At 38.2% G+C, this 19,638-nt stretch overlaps 2 protein-coding genes across 4 annotated transcripts; one reads left to right on the forward strand and one right to left on the reverse strand.

Annotated features, from left to right (window-relative positions):
- Window positions 1–5,813: 5,813 nt before the first annotated feature.
- On the reverse strand, window positions 5,814–8,789 carry LOC139144790 (uncharacterized). The gene is made up of 2 exons (XM_070715560.1): window positions 8,384–8,789; window positions 5,814–6,235 (listed from the first exon to the last, which is right to left on the reverse strand). The coding sequence occupies exons 1-2, from the start codon at window positions 8,685–8,687 to the stop codon at window positions 5,823–5,825; spliced, it is 717 nt and encodes a 238-aa protein (XP_070571661.1). The 5' UTR covers window positions 8,688–8,789; the 3' UTR covers window positions 5,814–5,822.
- Window positions 8,790–8,946: 157 nt separating this feature from the next.
- Window positions 8,947–19,323, forward strand: LOC139144789 (Y+L amino acid transporter 2-like). Of its 3 annotated transcripts, XR_011554859.1 has the most exons (11): window positions 8,947–12,502; window positions 12,927–13,052; window positions 13,351–13,444; window positions 14,350–14,394; window positions 14,886–15,009; window positions 15,326–15,429; window positions 15,805–15,901; window positions 16,744–16,893; window positions 17,460–17,634; window positions 17,957–18,079; window positions 18,277–19,323. XR_011554859.1 is itself a non-coding variant. In XM_070715558.1 (10 exons), exons 1-10 carry the CDS (start codon window positions 11,947–11,949, stop codon window positions 18,339–18,341), a joined length of 1,536 nt encoding a protein of 511 aa, XP_070571659.1. In that variant the 5' UTR covers window positions 8,951–11,946; the 3' UTR covers window positions 18,342–19,323. The 3 variants fall into 3 exon arrangements, 2 of the variants coding, with proteins under 2 accessions (XP_070571660.1, XP_070571659.1); XM_070715558.1 differs by lacking the exon at window positions 17,957–18,079 and having other exon boundaries at window positions 8,951–12,502; XM_070715559.1 differs by lacking the exons at window positions 15,326–15,429; window positions 15,805–15,901; window positions 17,957–18,079 and having other exon boundaries at window positions 8,950–12,502.
- Window positions 19,324–19,638: the final 315 nt, after the last annotated feature.

Below are 19,638 nucleotides of genomic sequence, written 5' to 3' on the forward strand. Positions count from 1 at the left end.
AACACAGTCAGGAAATATTTAATTTTGTATCCATGTCTATAGTAGCTTCAGGGACTTTGGCCCTATGTTTTGTAAATCCAAATTTAATCTCTCCCCCCCCCCCCCCCCCCCCCGAGTTAACACAGGGATGGTGGCCATTTTGAATTTCAAATATCGCAAAATGTTGGGTGATTTGTTTCACTAGCTCCAGCATGGTGACCCCCCATTTTTATTGTTTTTGGGGTTTTTTTAAGAGAATGGTTGAAAGTAGAGAGAAAAATCCGTCGCTCGAAGACGCTCTCTAGGCTCACCTCTTATGTAGAGAGCGCCCTCAAGCGACGGATCTTTCAGTGTAGGTTGAAAGTTTCATTCAGGTAAGGGACTGGACATAAATTACAGGGGGGTGGGGGGTGGGCCGGTGTTTTTCGAAAAACCGCTGCGTAAAAAATAGTGACCCTTCAAAAGTTCATGCACAATAATTAGTGACCCTCCCCCTTATCCGTGCATGAAAATAAGTGACCCTCCCCTGTTACTCAATACCCCCCAAAAAAACCCGCAATGTGTTAAAGACCCCCTTCTGACTTGCTATACTTTTTAAGTCGCCCTCCCGAAAGGAAGGCAAAATGTGGCCGATATAACGCGTTGTCCAAAAAATATCAAATCATATGTGTGTTATTCATGTAAATGTACTTTTTTGAAGTGGCAGGTAAAAAGTGCATGCCTGTACAAAAAATGTAATTTTTAGATTTTATCGATAATGTTGATTCACTATACATGTAGTCGACTATAAGAAAACTACGAACGTGTATTTTCCAGTATAAAACTAGCTATATCTGTTCATATACAGATGTTTAATAACTGATATAGATATACTTGATTAGCATGGGTTGTTTACAAGTGCACATGTGAACAAGATATTTGATTTTGGAATTTCTGTCAAAATGTTTATCCACTATACATGGGAGTCTACGACAAAACTATACATGGTAGTCTATGACAAAACTGTCAAAAAATTTTCAGAATTAAAAATTTGCACTATTTGTGCATATATGGACCTGAATAATTGACATAATTGTGCTGGACTAGAAGAGGGTGGTAAAATGTGCATCTGTGTACAATAACTTTGTTTTTGGAATTTCGCATAAAATGTTGATCCACTATACATGGGAGTCTATGACAAAACTGTAAAAAAAAATTTTCAGAATTAAAAATATGCACTATTTGTGTATATATGACCCTGAATAATTGACATAATTGTGCTTGATTAGAAGAGGGTGGTAACACGTGCATCTGTGTACAATAACTTTGTTTTTGGAATTTCGCATGAAATGTGGATCCATTATACATTGTAGTCTATGAAGAAACTATGAATAATTTTTTTTAAATACAAAACTTGGCAAATCTGTGTATTTATGTATGCTTGATTATTGATATTTATGTTCTTGATTAGACTAGAGTGGTTACAAGTCCATGTGTGTGCAAAAAATTTGATTTTGGAATTTCACCGAAATGTTGATTCACTATACATGGCAGTCTATGGTGAAACCCTATGAATAATTTTTTCCCAATAAAAAAATAGGTAAATCTGTGCATTTATGTACACTCAATTATTGGTACTAATGTTCATGATTAGACTAGAGTGGTTTCAAGTCAATGGTTGTGCAAGAAATTTGATTTTGGCATATCACTTAAATGTCGATTTACTATACATGGCAGTCTATGATGAAACTATGAATAATTTTTTTCCAATACAAAAATAGGAAAATCTGTGCATTTATGTACACTTGATTATTGGTATTAATGTTCATGATTAGACTAGAGTAGTTTCAAGTCAATGGGTGTGCAAGAAATTTGATTTTGGAATTTCACTGAAATGTCCATTCACTATACATGGCAGTCTATGATGAAACTATGAATAATTTTTTCCAATACAAAACTTGGTAAACCTGTGCATTTATGTACATCTAATTATTAGTATTAATATTCATGATTAGACTAGAGTGGTTTCAAGTCCATGGTTGTGCAAGAAATTTGATTTTGGAATTTCACCAAAATGTTGATTCACTATACATTGTAGGCTATGAGGAAACTACAAATAACTCATAGGTTATCTGATCCTAAATTGTTATTCAAAAGTTGTTCGACCTGAAGCTTCCAGTTGTTATTGATGACACTATGCACTATTCTGAACAGTTTGTATTCTGTCAATGTCCTCAAAAATTAAAAAATGTACATACAGCGACTATGAACTTTTGACACCGACCTATACCCAATGTATTGTCAATGGGAGAATGATGTCAAATAAGTAATCTCCCAAATTGTTATTGAAAGAGTCATTATAGGGGACAGTTATGCACAATAGTGTTGAATAAGTAGAAAACATGACAACTTAAATCAATGTGGCTGCTTGGATCATCAATACATTGTTTATTATACCTGAAATTTGCGCCCGAAGGGCGCGCCGAAAATGGTAATGGCAGAAAATGAAAGTGCCAGGAGGTATTTTTTCTTTTTCAGTATTCCATAACGTGCACATGCAATTTCAGCTTTGATGCATGAAAAAAGGTGACCCTCCCCCATAGGCTTGCACAAAATTTTATGACCCTTCAAAAATGCTTGCGCGAAAAATGGCGACCCACCCCCAAAAAACACCGGCCCACCCCCCCCTGTAATTTGTGTCCAGTCCCTAAGTTAGAGCAAAAGTTTTAAGTCTTTCACTTTTGAGGAGCATACTACCTTGAAGTTTAGAATTACTTGGTAATAAAGCAATATACCAATTCATCTGCGGGGATGGTCAGGATGAGAACATTACCACATTCAAAGAATAAAACTTCCTGAGAGACTGCACTGGATGCATACGACTTTCCATGTTTTTCTGTACTCTTTTAATCCACACTTTTTTTACTTTAGGTCACATGATTGATGTTTGGCGAAAAAAGCAGGGTTTTAAAAATGTCAAATCTCGCCCTATCTGTTTGTCCCTCAGTTTCTTGAGAACCCCTATTTAGACGGGAAGAACACCAAGTTCCTAGAAAGTCATTAACAGGCTTTTTCTCAAAGCCAAATTTATTAACTGGACAAAACTCTTGAAGGGAAACGAATCATTAACATCATCTAAACATTCGATGTTATCAAGATCTATTGTAAGAGTCCTTGAGTGATGAAGGTCACTCCAGTTGCAGTGCATCAGACAGTGAAGTGAAAAATTGCAACGGAAAACTACCAGCCTGCAATTGTCGTGAATCGTTCTGAATTAAATCTGTGCCGTACTCTTTCCTGGCGTTTGATGTGTGGCGAAAATGAATCTGGAATTCTACAATCTGACTCCTTCAGATTGGCTCCTGTGACTGAGGGTGTATTGTTTAGTGCATTCATTAGTTTGGGGTTAACTGTATAGCCCTTATTTCAGTGCAAAGGCTTTTCAATACGTGAAATATAGATTATCTGATGGCGCCTTGATCACAAGTCACGTTTTGTGTGAATATTTGTTTCCAGCAATCAAAAACCTAGTGTATGGAGAGTACAGCTTCTGGCGATGTCTGTAGATCGAGTGCGTGTGTTTTATTTTTTTTATATAGTTTGGTGAAATCGATGAAATGTATAATAACTGCATTTGCAAGTCTTGATTCTTTGAACCTTTGGGGAACAGTATGTGTGCGTTGCTATGCAAACGACATTTCGTATTGAGTACCACCCCAGGCACCGGGAGATGTACTGTACAAAATCCAGGAAATACGGAGTCTGGAAGTGTGCGTCAGTTTATTTAGCTTTAGAAAGCGAAATGCATCAGGAAAATAATCTCCATTCACTCAAACGTGCGACTATAGCCGACCAACGGTGTTCCCCTCGAGTTCATTCACAATACATCTTCGATCTCGTTGATTTATTTGTACAGCTCACCGACCCCTTTTCAGAAACATTCCCCATATTTTTTTTATAATAATCAAATACTTGTCTGATTTTTCGTAATAGTGTAATTTTCATATATTGGCAACAACCTGAAGACTGAAAAGTGCAAGATATAAAAAGGTGAATCATAGTCAGTACAGAATCGATCTACCATCCCTGGACGAATAGTGAAGTATATGTACATGTAGATAATGCAGCGTACATTCAAAGTATATTGTCAGCCAAACACGTCAAGGTGAAGATCAAACTTGGAGAGCATGAAGACGCTCTCTGTGTAGATTTATTATCGCCTCATTATAATTACACAATAATTATAGTAATAATAACAATAATAACAACTATAATTATAATCATAATATGAGTCATTTGAGAAAACCTGATCATAGAACGAAGAACAAGAATGAGCACACTTATGTACAGATTGAAAGCTGCTTCAAAATATAGCCAAAACATTCAAAATATTCTCATTCCGCCTTTAGAAAAATTGTCTCAAGTTGAGACGAAATACTTTCGGTTAATATCCGGAAATTGATGAAAAACGAAGCAAATGAAAAAGAACTGCAATGGACAAAGGAATCCAAGCAGTGCATGGGGAAATTCACCGAAGGTTTTGGCTTTTATATTCATGGCGAGTATATGATTTTGACAAGGATCAATTAGTCGACAGAAGAAGGTGTATATCACAGGATTCTTCTCAAATTTTGCGAACACTTTGCTAAAATTTATTACAGTTTACGGTTTTGTTTTCACTTAAAATGATTATTGGTATAATGTAACAATGTTAAGCGTTTCGTGGTAAAATATGGATTGATTAGGTTACCAATTTGTTAACATCTTTGAAGTGAAGTTGCCAAACTTAAAGAAGTCGAAATGAGCGACTTCTTTCAATAATCAGCCGTCTTTGTCCACCACACGAAAGAGCCATTATTGCCAACAGTTTAAATGTCCTGCATTGACAATATGGTTAGCTTAACGAGGATGGTGGTTAAGATTTTCATGGGTCAAACTTGCCAAAATCGACATCATGGCGAAAATATTTGGCCACTTCGAATGATCATCTGACTCATACATATGTTGATATATTAAAATAAGGTGACACAAAATGATTGCTTCATAAGAACGTAAATATCACCGCCTTTCTCAGCTCTAAAACACTATCAAGGTAAATTGTGTTATGTTTTCTAAGGTTTTCGATTAACCCTTTGAGTGCTGCAATTGTTCTCACCAAAATTTTAGTGCAACATTTTTACCAATTTTTATGAATTTTTGTGTAATATTGTGATGACCAAATGGACATCACATTTCATCGGCTACAGTTTGTTATCAAAATTTTGACAAAAATCTGAAAAAAAATAACTGGAGCATATTTTCTAAAGGTGACAAAAATTGACTTTGGCGCTGAAAGAGTGAAGTTACTACCCACCTCGAAGCTGAAAGGCTTAGACTCAAGCCGAGGAAACTTTCAAGCCAACTACTCTTTTTCAAAATCAACAATACAACTCGTGCCAATTTTGGTACTAGAGAAACAAAATGCCTAGCATTTACCGACTTTTGAACTTCAAAATGACCGCGCCAATAAGGAAAATTAAATTTCTATTTAAGAAAGATAAGATGGGGAAAAACGAAAACTTCATTTACCCCAAGAGCTTCAAAACAGGACACTAAGGCATTCTTAGAAACAGAGACTGAATATCTGTTCCCGCTTTCTATCTTAACTGCCAAGGCGACTAATCAGTTTCGAAAACTTCAACACTTTCAATGATTGTTTCAGTAAACCTTTGCATGTCTCACATTGGCAGATGTCCATCACCAACTACTCTTATTAGGACATGATTTTTTGGTATGTATGCATCCATGATGGTAATCCTAATCGCAAAAGCGGGATGGCAAAGATTCGGAAAGGATTCAAAGAGGATCATACTATGTGTACTTCATCATTTTTCAATGTTTTCTAGAAGCACAGCATTTGTCTTCGTGACAGGATTCTGACAACTGCTCTTGATCAGACAAATGAAATCAATTACCATGACAACTGTGACAATCGAAATTAAAACACCGCCAAAGACATAGGATGGCAGCCTTCGAAGTAATTCATCTTCAGTTTCTTCGTAGTTTTCAACTGTTGAAGTGAATATCTTTGAGAGCGATTGCCCTGACGTGTTCGTGTAAGTTTCTGTACTGGTGAGGGAGGAAGGTGAGACAGACGCCATTGACGACACACCGTTTGAGACACTGTTCGGTGACTGTGTCGTCGTTGATACGGCAGCAGGTGGCGACGTTGGCATGGCAAGAGTCGACTCTCGCGTTGTTGGCATGACAACCGTTGACGTCGGCTGTGTTGTCGGCCCTGTAGATGTAAAAAGCTTCTTTATTATTTTAAGTGATTTTGTGGACAGACAGACATGTGTGCCTACAGACTGTGTGTGCAAAAGCCGTGTGTTAATGATCACTATTTTTCAAATGCGCCATCATTTGAACGGCAGCATATCAACCAGATCTGTTGTCTTCCTGATAGCAACAAGCCGTTCACTGAGTCGAGAATCGATATAATAATTTTGAGTTTTTAATGATAGTTGCTCAAGGTAGTGGACTATGACTGACTGAAAGCTTCAAAAGCAATTAATATTTAAGCAATAATATACTAATATATCCCCTCTCGGCCCGTAATGGACTCAAGCAAACTTTGCACTACATCAAGTACGAGGTGAAGCCGAGTTCAATACTGCATTATGGAGTGCAAAGTTGCTTCAGTCCATTGTGGGCCGGGAGGGGGTACATTTTTGTTGTTATTTTATAGTTTTGACAATGCCAGTCAATTTGTAGAGCTAGAAAAAAACCGGGGCCACAATGCTAGATATTCAGTTATAATCTAGGGGGAGATGTTGACGTCACAAAATTTATTGGTGCTGAAAAGCTATTATATAATATTCACTTTTATTAACACGTGAGAGCGACTGCCGCGAATGGGCTGTAATTATCACCAGATTATATAATAACACGTTATGATATCTCCAATGTTTCAAATAAAATAAAAAAACTACGCTTTATATGATCAAACAAACTAAATATAGAGTATATGAAAAAATGGCGTTTCTGTCCTTTTTACTTCCATTTAAATTCTAAATAGAAGACATTCGTGGCGCTTAGTTTTGAGCAAGCGTTTAATAATTACGCGCCGTTTGCTGTGCTGTGTCCACGAAGGTCAGAGCCTGTATGCATTATTTTGGCTGTGAATCACTTAGGGACTGGTCAGTTTCTTCGGCCTGGGGGGGGGATTATTTTTTGCCGACGTCAAAAAATGGCTGACACCCCCCCCCCCTATTCCAACTTTCAAAAACAGGCTGACCCCCCTATTCCAGCTTTCAAAAACAGGGTGACCCCCCCCCCCGTGCGCGCGACAAAGGTAAAACAAAAGGTGGAATATAAATTGAATAATTCTGTGTGTGTGTATATATATATATATATATATATATATATATATATATATATATATATAATAATTTAAACATTCAGTCATTCTGTGTTTTAATGAAATTGTTGTCATATCAGTTGTAAGATAGGAACTTAAAAGTGTCAATTCTAAAGTTTGAATACAGTATTTTGAATGAGCTGTGAATGTACTCCACTCTTTTTATGCATAAAGCAGATGTCCAGAACTGTTGTAAGAAAAATGTGATTGTGAAATATTAGTGCATGTTGCTTTCTAATACTGAATTCTCATAGAGGAAACAGAAAAGTATCAGGAACTTGTCATGCTTTTCATATGAACTGCAGATTTCATAATGATTAGTACACTTTGCAAAACAGACTTTCAATTTACAGACATCAAGATATATCTGACATAATATCTCTGATATTTTAATTTACTGCGCCCGAAGGGCGCGCCGAAAAATATTAAACATCCAGATATCTCTAATATATATACATATCTGATATATGAAAGTCATGCAGCTGAAGGGCATGCTGAAAAATATTGTTTGATATTTTAAAGAAATGCGCCCGAAGGGCGCGCCGAAAAATTTTAAACATACAGGTATCTCAGATATATATATGTCTGATATATTAAAGTTTTGCACTAGGACGGGGCTATGAAAAATATGTCTTATTGTTATTAAAGTTATGCACCCGAAGGGCGCGCAGAAAAATGCAACTGAATGATGAAATTTGTGGCTGGCACAATACATTTTTCGCAAGTATGAGCCATGTCGAAATTAAAAAACACACTGACCCCCCTATTGGGCATTTCAAAAACATGGTGACCCCCCTACCACCAAAGTCAAAAAACAGAGTGACCCCCCCAATGAATCACCGCCGCCCCCCCCCAGGCCGAAGAAACTGACAAGTCCCTTAATGATAAACATAAATTTTCATAAGATAGTAATTTAGTGGGTGTAAATTTGGTGAAGGAGATCGTATACCATCTGGAAATAAATTTGAAATGAAAAGCTTGAAAGGAAAGACACAAACTTGCGAAAAACAAATACTATTTCCTCACCCGTTTGCGAAAATCGACATATGTAGCAGTAATGTTCCGTGCACTGTTTCCCAAACCATTTGAAGTTCTCCGTTTCCATCATAACGACACAGTCCTTGTCTTCATCGATCCCCTGTGGAGACCAGTTAGTGTAGCCGGCTACCATAAGAGTGCCGTCGACCCACTTGAAGTTCCCGTTAAGGTCACCATTCTCCAAGCCCACCCAGTAATCACAGCCTCTTTCGTTCTGTACTATCTCGTATAGGAACAACTGCATATCGGAATCTGCTATGACTGGGAAGTCCCCGCCGTCTGCGTTGCACATACTGAGTGCCGCGGAATATTCGAAATCATCGGGATAGATTTGAAAGCAGGCGTTCAGATATTCATACTGTTCCTGCTGACATATTGCCGCTAAGGGAAAAGAAGCGAGAATATCGCCATTAAAAAACTGTCAAATTATATTTGGAACCAGAACGGCTTTACAAATAACTGTTACTGGGAAATCTGACCAAATTTACATGAAAATCAACGACATGAAGAGTTCAGAATATATTAGAATGAGTTGACTTGAGGGATATCAAATTGCTCTTTTGGGGTAGAATGCGCCTCCGGCCCAGATACTTGGAATCTCAGATTTTTACAGTATGTTTTAGTATGCCAGTTGCCTGAGTTCATTTGAAAGCTCATGATCAGCGGCTTAATTTTGTGAAAATCGAAAATTTTATTTGTTCCCATAGATTTAGCACAGGGATGGCGAGCGTTTTGATTTTCAAGTTTTATTCTTGATTTTGAAAGAGAATGGTAGAAAGTTTGCGGGAGTAAGTGTGAATAAAAGTTGGCGTCTTACAATTTCGAGGTTCATACTACCTTAATGGTTGGTTGGAATACACCTTTGCTCAGATATCATGTGACCTAACAGTCGGTAAGTCGAGCTAGACAACATATGGTGTGCATTTCGTTTCGTATTGTCACGACCATGACGCATAAACGATTACCACATTCTTTAACACACTAAAACACTGAGTAACAAGGTACAATTTGAGCTTGCAAAGCCCTCATGGTATTTTTGGTACATCGTTTCTTGCTAGGAGACCTGAATTTGGCATTATTTAATTGAGGTGCGAGGCAAATTATTCGTGGTTTACTCTCAAACAAAAGCCTAGCCCCTTATAATCATTTCCTTGACCATGGATATATTAAGAAGTCGGCAATATGACATTAAACTGGTCCAATAATCATTTCCATTCAAGGTAATACTGTAACATTACCAGGTCCATGGGACATTTGAGATTTACAAATTTAAGTAGGACCACCCGGAACCACTGATAGTTAGAGATACGTGTAGTTAGTTTTAAGAGGTTGTTTAACTTTGATTGGATAATCTATAATGTATATGAAACTCCCTTGATTACAATATAAATAAATCTATGTATAATTTGGTAAAAAAAAGAAACAGTTTACTCCTCTGGGTTTCACATCGGTAGAACATTGAAAAAGCGTTTGCAGATATATACCGGGCCGAATTTCTCATCGCCTGTGTTAAAGCACGAGGTGCGCCCCACTGGCACCGGGCCATCGAGTTGATAAAATCAACCTTGATTCCGATTTCCGAATGATTGATTTCCAGTGGTATGCCGCATCAAAATTTCAATCGGACATGTTTAAACCGAAAAGGTTCAGGTAATCCGTATCTTCGAAGATTATTCCAGTGTGATCGGCCGCCGTACGAACAATGTAAGGTGGAATAGCTTCTGTGAGGTGTCACCAGAAGCTGCTACGATGCTTGTCGACGAAATTCTTATAAAATCTTGAGCAGTATGCTAATAAGTTCCCAAAGTTTCGAAAAAATTATTTGCCGGTTTGCGTTTTCGCTCACACCCTTTACTCACCTGTCCTGGCTACCAGCATGGGCGTCGTCATGAAGCATAAGATGTCCAGAAAACGATAGATTTTGATTTTGTCCATTTCACGCTAGAATGAATGAGTGTTCCACCACAACGTTTGCATCCATTTGCAGTCTCTACGTAAGTCCGAGTAGACGGCTAATGTCATTATTGACACTGCAGTCCCCCATGAATGCATATGTGATTGTGCTCTACGACAAAAGGGGAGAAAGAACTCTTAATAAAAGTAATCGATTCAGGCGATCTACTTAAATTTGAACCTTTTATCGCGACATGCGGGAAATCACACAAAAAAGTTAATGCAATATACCTTACGGTAAAGTTGTGTTACTATGTTGGAAATGTCATACAAAATGAATTTGTTCTCCATACAAAACTTTGTAAAGATGCTAGCTGGGAAAATGTCTCCGCTCTGCAGCTGTGATTTTCCACAATTTCAAAACGAAAGATGTATTGTTCTGTTTTTAATATACCACAGTCAACGTCGAAATAAAAGAAATAAGCAGAATCACTTTGCTCTTACGTGATTTTCTCCATGCTTATCGGGATTTTCCACAAATGTAACCATCACAATGTGCAGCAAAACAGTAGTGATTCATTAAAGAAGCATCGCGGCCAGCTTGCGTCTTTGAGTGCGTACAACATGCAAGAATGTTTCAAACATAGTCACCTTTTCAACTTATCGATGATTTCTGTATAACCCCCATCATTTGTGTATTGATGTGTGCATTTATGTCAGAACAATACTAGTATATTTGAGTGTATGTATGTATGTATGTATGTATGTATGTATGTATGTATGTATGTATGTATGTATGCATACATACGAGAGTTCACCACTCAAAACACGAACAGCGGCAAATCCTTTAGATCGTTTAACTCTAGACTGCCCAGTGCTGTCAGACAGTCGTTTCAGAATGTTACCCATTAAGTAAGGATATGCACAAACTTGACAATGTAAATTAAATCCTTGATATTCAGAACTATGAAAGACAACACTGAAGATGAATTGTTCCATCACGTGAATGCTGTCTTGTCGAATTCCGTGGGGAAAGATTGAAGATGTTCTTTGACCCGATACTTAATCTTTGTATCTTATGTGTTTGATAACTGATAGCGTAGTACGGTAGATTTAATTGTCATAATTCGCGTCAATCAGGGGTGAACAACAGAACTGTAAGCCATTTGTTGTACAAATTGTGAGCTCTTTCTTGGTAAGCGGGTTACATTTTCCGCGTATCAGTTAGCCGTGAACGAGGGGGTCGGAAATTTTCCTGATTAGTGGACAGGGAAATTTTATTCTTGATCAATGGGCGGAGAGACAGTATGATTCTGTTGTATTCTAGTGTTTGTTTATTGGTAGAAGAAATGCACGTTACACGATGGCAGTGCAGTGGGACTCGAATTTTGTTACGGAATATAAGATTTTTGTGGCAGGAAGCAGGTGCTTTCCTGGTTGGGATAGGGAAAGGGAAAAAATAATGGGTAGTAGGAGGGAACTTACAACTTTCTCTTGTTAATGTTAAGTTGTTCGTTCAAAAGAACGTCAGACTAGCATATTCTCTTGCAAACTCCTCTGCTCACAATCTCTCAAATCGGCTTGTTGGCTGCCCCTCATCCATTTATCAGTGCAACCCTGTCGCGGCGCTGCCTGGATTCAAACAAGACAGACTAGACATGGCGGCTGAACAAGAAGCTCGCCTGCGGACTGCTGCCACGAGCCCGGACACGATGGTACAGAACGATGAAACTGAAAAATACCAAACAACCAGCCATGTTCCACAGAAGGAAGGCGCGGACGTGGATGGTGGAAATGACTCGGTTGTGGCTATGAAGAAGCAGTTTGGTCTTGGCACTGCCATATCAATGATAATGGGCTGCATTATTGGATCTGGTATATTCATATCACCGAAGGGTGTCCTGTTGTACAGTGGATCAGTGGGAACAGCGCTCATTATTTGGGGAGTGTGCGGTGTCATCGCCTTCCTTGGAGCTCTCTGCTACGCCGAGTTGGGAACAACAATAAAGAAGTCTGGAGGCGATTACACATATTTACACGAGAGTTTCGGTTCTGGCGTGGCGTTTTTGCTGATTTGGGTGTACTTCATTATCATTGGACCCGGTAACATATCCATTGTTTCGCAGACTTTTGCCATTTACGCCATTGCGCCGTTTTATGACGAGTGTGATCCTCCTCAAATTGCGGTAGTTCTACTATCACAGGCATGCATTTGTGAGTAAAAATACAGAATGATATTCTTAGGTATTTGACGTGTCGATTATTCAGAATCTTAACTTTCCATCAAGTGGGCTTAGTTATTTGCAAAATTCGTTTTCTGTTGAATTTTAAAGCAGAATTCATTCTTTTCAAAATTTTGAAACAAAGTTTGAATAATGCACGTAGAGTTTTGTTCAAAGTATCGAAAATACTTCGGTTCATGACCTTGACTTATTGTACGTGTCAATCGAGCGGAATGGACAGCTCGTGTATCTATATGAACCTTTGTTATATGATTATCGATCAACAAACTCGACTACCTCAAAGATAAGATAGTAATCAATATGATGAGTCTACCTCTCGGCAAATGCCTCTCTTCAAAGTCCAACTGCTTGTTGTCGGCATACATAGTAACGGTGATATGTATCTATATTTCCAGTTCTCATATTTGCCTACAATTGTTTCACCGTACGCGGCGCTGCTGTGGTACAAGCTGTGTGCACTGTGGCAAAGGTCCTTGGCCTCTGTATCATCGTCATTGCTGGGATCGTACTCCTCTTTCAGGGTAGGAATCCTTACTTTTAACCGCCAATACTGTGTGTCAGTGAAATGATCAGACACCATATCGGCCAATTAGTACACTTATTGTCACTTCAGCTGACAAGTGAATGGCAAAACAGATGATCTATACAGAAGTGGATGGAATGAAAAATATTTTGACAAAATAGTTTATCAATCTATATGAAAAAACCGGTTAGCCGATTGATTGATTAAATTTGCAACCGCAATGACTTTACAACACACTTTGATCAATGGATACCATGGTCGTCACGATATTGATGAGGTAACATTTTCTTTGATAGGACAAACCCAACATTTAAACTTCGATGGACCGGGAACTTCAGTGACCAGGATCTCACTGGCTTTGTATGCGGGGCTTTTCTCTTATGGAGGATGGTAAGGGCATTTACAATTGCTTGAGCCATTGGCCTTTGTTTTTTATGACACCAAGGTCATACGCTTGTACACAATTTCTATGTCAAGTATGCCGTTTATATGTGTCACAGGCGCTGTTGAAGTTGGTCGGACAGAGGAGCAAACCTGAGAGCTAAAGCCTGCAAACGGCAAAATCGAATAGCACGACTTTAAGTTGTCACTCCATCAGCAGAGCTTGGCCCCATGACGACCCACGGACGTATCTGTTTAGCCGACTGAAAACAAGATAAAATTTTCTGTGGTCTCCAGGTCTAGTGCCGATGTCATTAATGTGTGGACACTCGCTCTAAGAGGCGTCCGTTGGCTAATCATAATGTGTTTTATTGTGGACTGGTACATATCGGTCTGCTGTCAAACGCTGTAATACAAGTATTATTGATGGAAAACAAGTCTTATAGATAGAATCCCATTTTTGTCATGTGTGCAATCCAAATTAAAGTTCGTTTCTACATTTGAGATTTATGTGCTAGACTCACAAATATGAGGTGCTATAATCACTTATTGACTCGTCTATGTTTTCTATGATATTTTCCACCTTTTTCGGCAGAGAGGGGCGTATATTTTTGTGCAAGTTCTTGGGAAGGGTATAGGCCTTGCAGTCACATCGCTAAACTACAATTACAGAAAACACTTTTCCAAATTATCTTTGCAATGTCATGAGCTTTTTAATGAATACAAATGTTCTTCCACACTTGAATAAAAGCTGCTAAAATGCAGCTAAAGAAAACGTGCTTTTTTACTTTGATGCTCGTCTATATTACTATCATACTCTGATATCAGCAGAATAAGTATTATTCAAACCTTGAATACGTGAAAATATGCGAGATCACTTTCTTTTGTCCACTGTCCTCTGTTCTGTCCAACAGGTCACTCCTGAACACAGTCACCGAAGAACTCAACAATCCTAACAGGTGAGGATTTTTAGAGACTTTAAGCTGCGATTCCTTTATCGTACGATCAGATGCGCACACGAATGAAATCATCGTCCTCACGATGGTTCTTTCATGGTTGCTATCAATGGTTTTGTATAAAGGCATTTCCAGATTTTCATAAAAGGTACAGTAAGCAGTGTGTTTAGCCATGTTGTTTTTTACTGCCCCATTTTACACTCGATGAAATCAATGTCCAAGACAGGTTTGCATTGAGGCCGTGAAAGCCACACATAGTGTGTTTTGTACACGAATGGAGGACTACATCCATCTTCAATATGTTGCATGGTACTTGGCGGACACAAGATGACTGCTCTATAGATTTGTAGTCAGAGGGATTATAGGGATGTAACTATTCGCAAAAAAAAAGGTAATGTTTCGTTCGGCCTTCCTCCGTCTCTGCCTTTCCCTTTTTCTCTGTCCCTTTCCATCTTTTCTGTCCCTCTATCTGACTGTCTTTCTCTCCAATCTAGAGATTTCCCTGTCGCTGCATCACTGTCGATGATAGCAATCACTACAATCTATGTGTTGACAAATATTGCATACTTCACCGCCATGTCGCCCCTGGAGCTCCTCTCGTCACCAGCAGTAGCTGTAGTAAGTATAGTTTCAATTTTATGATCTGCTACAACGAGAGTAGGCGCTAAATCACCGGCAGTGTCGAAGATGGACAATTAACGAGGCTGATCAGAAAAAAGTTACATCTCAAAATTAACTTTAAATCATAAAAAATTAGAACGTTCTCGGTTCCTAAAGATTGTCTTTGAAGTCTGAAACACAATGTTTTCGATGAAATAGGCAGATATGTCTCCGTAAAGAAGTATACTACGTAAAAATAGGTAATTGCTGTTAGCTAAATTAAGCAATGTGGCGGATCATCTCTAACACATCTCCAATTACGGCAATCTCACAGACATTTGGAGATAGAGTTCTCGGCAACTGGGCTTGGTTAATGCCAGTGTCTGTGGCAATATCCACTTTCGGGACCACCAACGGTAGCGTCTTGGGAGCTTCAAGGTAAACAGAGTTTCCTCTCTGGTGGAATATCTTTACGAAATACTAACAGTGTCACACGGTAGTCCAAACTGATACATATTTAGTGCAAATCAGGTCGCGACCTTCAAACAATACACAATGAGTCTTTCTGAAAACGGGGTCGTTGTTAAGATATCTATCATGTTTGTTCTGTACTTTATGATATCCGCCGCAACAATAGATTTTGGACATTCTCCTCAACTATAGACTTATCTATATCTGTTATTTGCCCTGAGCTGCTAGCATTTGATAGCAAAGACATTACCTCGTTTTCTGTGTGTGTGTGTGTGTCCTCAGAATTCGTTTTGGACAATGGTGAGACGAATGGCTTTTTCAGTCCTTTCATCGAATTTCTAGGGTCGTGTTTGTCTGTGCGAGAGACGGGTACCTTCCTGATCTTTTGAGCATGATACACGTGAAGTTCATGACACCAATGCCAACGTTAATAGTCATGGTAAGTGTTCCATGGCTGATAAATAATTGTCGGGAAATGGCCATGCGACGATGGACTGTAAATCAAAATCAAAATAGTGGTGGCGCTTTTAATAAACTTTACACTGGTTCAACTACTAACCAAATTGTCATGATTTTAACAGTTTGTGAAGTAACGAAAGCTCTGTACAGACAACGATAATTTACTGCTTAGGATAATTGTACTTGTATCTAAAATTGAAGAATAATATATATATAATATATATATATATATATATATATATATATATATATATATATATATATATATATATATATATATATATATATATATATTAACACAAATTACTTCAAGTACAAAGTAATAATATCTGTTACTTAAGTTTCATGCGTCCTTCAATCTTCAGACAGAATATATATATATATATATATATATATATATATATATATATATATATATATACATATATATATATATCAATGAGTGATTTAGCAGATATAAGAATGGTGAACCGAAGTACAGTGGCTTTTAATAGTGATGTCAAAGATCAAACTGTATACTGCACTGAATACATTTCCCACAAGTCGTCAAAACAAATGTTTATGTATGCAGCAGAGTACTACATTTATGTAGTATTACTGGATATATTTTTTGATAACGCCTCGATGCGCTGCTTTTAAAACTTGACAAATTACACTTTCTGGAGTTGCTTCCCGATTTTTTACAATATGTGAAGTGAATTTTCATCGCTCATCCTGTAAGCTAATGTACACCCTACATGTTCGTTTACCGAGTCTACATTGCCTGTTTTTCGTCTCCCCTGTCGTCTGCTCATCCTGTGACGTAAAAACGTCCGAAATTAGTGGATTCTGTCGGCTGTCTACGGCCTCTACCCTGATGTGGAAAGCCTCATTAACTACACCAGTTTTGCATACTGGCTGTTTGTCGGTATCGTGGTCAGTGGTCAACTTTGGTTACGCTACAAGCGTCCGGAAATGCCACGCCCTTTTAAGGTAAACCACTCAACAATTTGCCAGGAAGACAACTACCTTACTTATCATAAACTGAATTGCCTTTGTACGAAAGTTACTGCCAATAATTATGATATTATAATGACCATAAGTTCGAATATCCGGCAAACTTGCACGTGTTTCATGCTATGGCTACGTGATTTGCCACTGTCTGCCATCTACTAGTACCTACAGCAAATCCGATGGAATTGACCGCTGAAGAAGAGAAACATTTTTCATCATTTTTACATCCCACTGTACATTATCAAAGCGACAAAACAAATCAGTGACTATAGTGAAAGAGTAAAACATAAGAACTAGCAGCGAAAAACCTTCCTGTAAAGCCAGCATTTACTGAATTAAATAAAAACATTCCTTCTTCAATTACCAATGCCGAATGTTATTCAAACTGAATTTGTGTACGCCGACGATTTTCTACCTCATACAGTGGTGGGAAAAACAAAAACTATATTATTTTCCGAGTTTTGGTTCAGTGAAGGAACCTTTCCATTTTGATAGAAGTGGTCATTCTTTAATGTGAAACTATTTTCATTGTGTTTCATTCTCAGATTCACATTTCCATTCCCATCTTCTTCGTCATATTTTCGTACTTCCTCGTTTTCGTATCGATATTCTCCGCGACCATGGAAGCTGTCATTGGTGCAATAATCATCGTCTCCGGTATTCCGGTGTATCTGTACGCCATATGGCAGACCAAACCAAAGTGGCTGAAGAGGGCGCTTCGTGAGTATCTGCAACAAAACATTTGAGTGGATGATTGGCACTGTTCAAGAAGCTGACATATGGATTTCATAAACGTATATCATCAAATTTAAAGCCAATTTAGAGTGAACACATATATTCATATAGAGAGAAGATGAGGGGTTATGATTCCAGTCGTTACCCACGCAGTGAGACGCAAAGGTCGTTTTAGTAGAGAATCGTGGGCAAATTCACAGCAAAATTTATTGGTTAAATATATGTTCATGTCTTACGTGAGAATTGAGAGTTTTCCATGAAAGTGTTACAACTTCTCAATTTTAGTTATTAACTTATTATATAACAGATGTCATTTGTATGGAAGGACGTACTCGCTCTCATTAAATGCCTGATATCCAATCCTGGATCATGACTGGATCAGTTTTTAGTAAATTTGCGAAAATGTCAACTGGAGGACTTGAAAACTTCGGTATGTGTTTGCACTCAGTGGTCCACAATACAGCTTGCAAAATTCATTGAAGAGACACTTGGGAGAAAGCGATTTTCTTTGTGTAATTTTATTTGCAATTGTCGAAATATTTATATTACATTTACACTAGCTCTCTATCCTGACAGGTCATGTAGTTGTTTTCTTGTTTCTTTACTGTTTTATTTATTTCTTTACAGGTTCTTGCATGGTCTTCTTCCAAAAATGGATGCTTGTTGTACGACAAGAAGTAAACACTTATTGATGAACCTATATTGAAACGTGTGTGACGTCATGTCTGTGTGTGACTTATGCATATAACGATTTCATTGCGACAAAACGGTGGCTTCAATGACATATCAGGCGTGTTCGGCACCACAGGGCAGTACCTCTCAAGATCCTTACTGTTTCAACCCCGACACGGGAATCGTGTTCAGCACTAGAGGAAATAAGAAAACCTTTCATTTAACCTTAATTTAAGTACAGTGCCGTTGAAACCAATTGAAAGAGCTTTAGCCCGGGGGAGGTGTTTTCTTAATGTGTACGGGTGTGTGCCGCCCGCATGGGTCACTTTTTCACTTAAAAGTATGAGTCGACTTATTTTCATGCCAAATACTGCAAGCTAAAACGTAGGTCACTGATATAGGAAATGTCCCCACATGCTTTATGAAAACCTTCACTTGCAACAGAATGACGGTAAAGGTTTCCCCGTTCGTCAAGAAAATCTCTAACAATGGGTCAATTTTTTTAAGTATACTAACTTGAGTAGATGTTTTTAACTTGGGTGGCACACCCCTCATAAAAATATTGGGAGTAACACCACCCCCAAGCTTTTGACAGCAAAACTTCTTTTGCCCTGAGAAAGAAAACATACAAAAGACAAACAACACGTCGACGTCCGACAAACAATTCATGAAACGAACATGATGTGCACCAGTGTTTTGGGAGGAACGGGTACCATTTGATGGAAAACAAATACGTGTATATGTAACTTTCGTAATCGACTTGTTAATACGGAGAAGTGAATAAATTTAGGGGTTAATGTACGTATGCATGCTGCGCAAAACTGGAATCGTTTAAATTTTGGAACGCAAAAATCAGTGTCTGTTTCCGTGACTACCCCGCCTATCCTATGACTTTTCCTTTTTACAAATACGCATGCTCATAAAATCACAGGGAATTTAGAAATCTTGTTGTTTTATCTTGTTTATGTTGTTATTTGCAAATAAAATTGATGAAAAACAGAATTTTTTTCCTTTTGTTTTCAATCACATTGATATCGTTCCAAATACACGTAAAGCAACACTAGAATATTTGGGCTTTTGAAGTTCCATAGCTGTGAGTGCCGGATCGTACAGTGCCCAACGTTACAGTTCTTCAACGTTACAGTTCTTATATGAGGGAGTGAGGCGGTCCTAAAAATAGAAAACCAGCCTCTACATTTTTGTTAACGTGGAGTATCCATGGCCCTAACCTGACTAACTTGCCGGGGGGGTAGAGTTTCAACTATCAGCTGAACTATATCTTGGTGCAATCATACATAACACGATTGGAACTAATTT

Source organism: Ptychodera flava, chromosome 12 (genome assembly GCF_041260155.1).
Source record: "Ptychodera flava strain L36383 chromosome 12, AS_Pfla_20210202, whole genome shotgun sequence".
NCBI lineage: Eukaryota > Metazoa > Hemichordata > Enteropneusta > Ptychoderidae > Ptychodera > Ptychodera flava.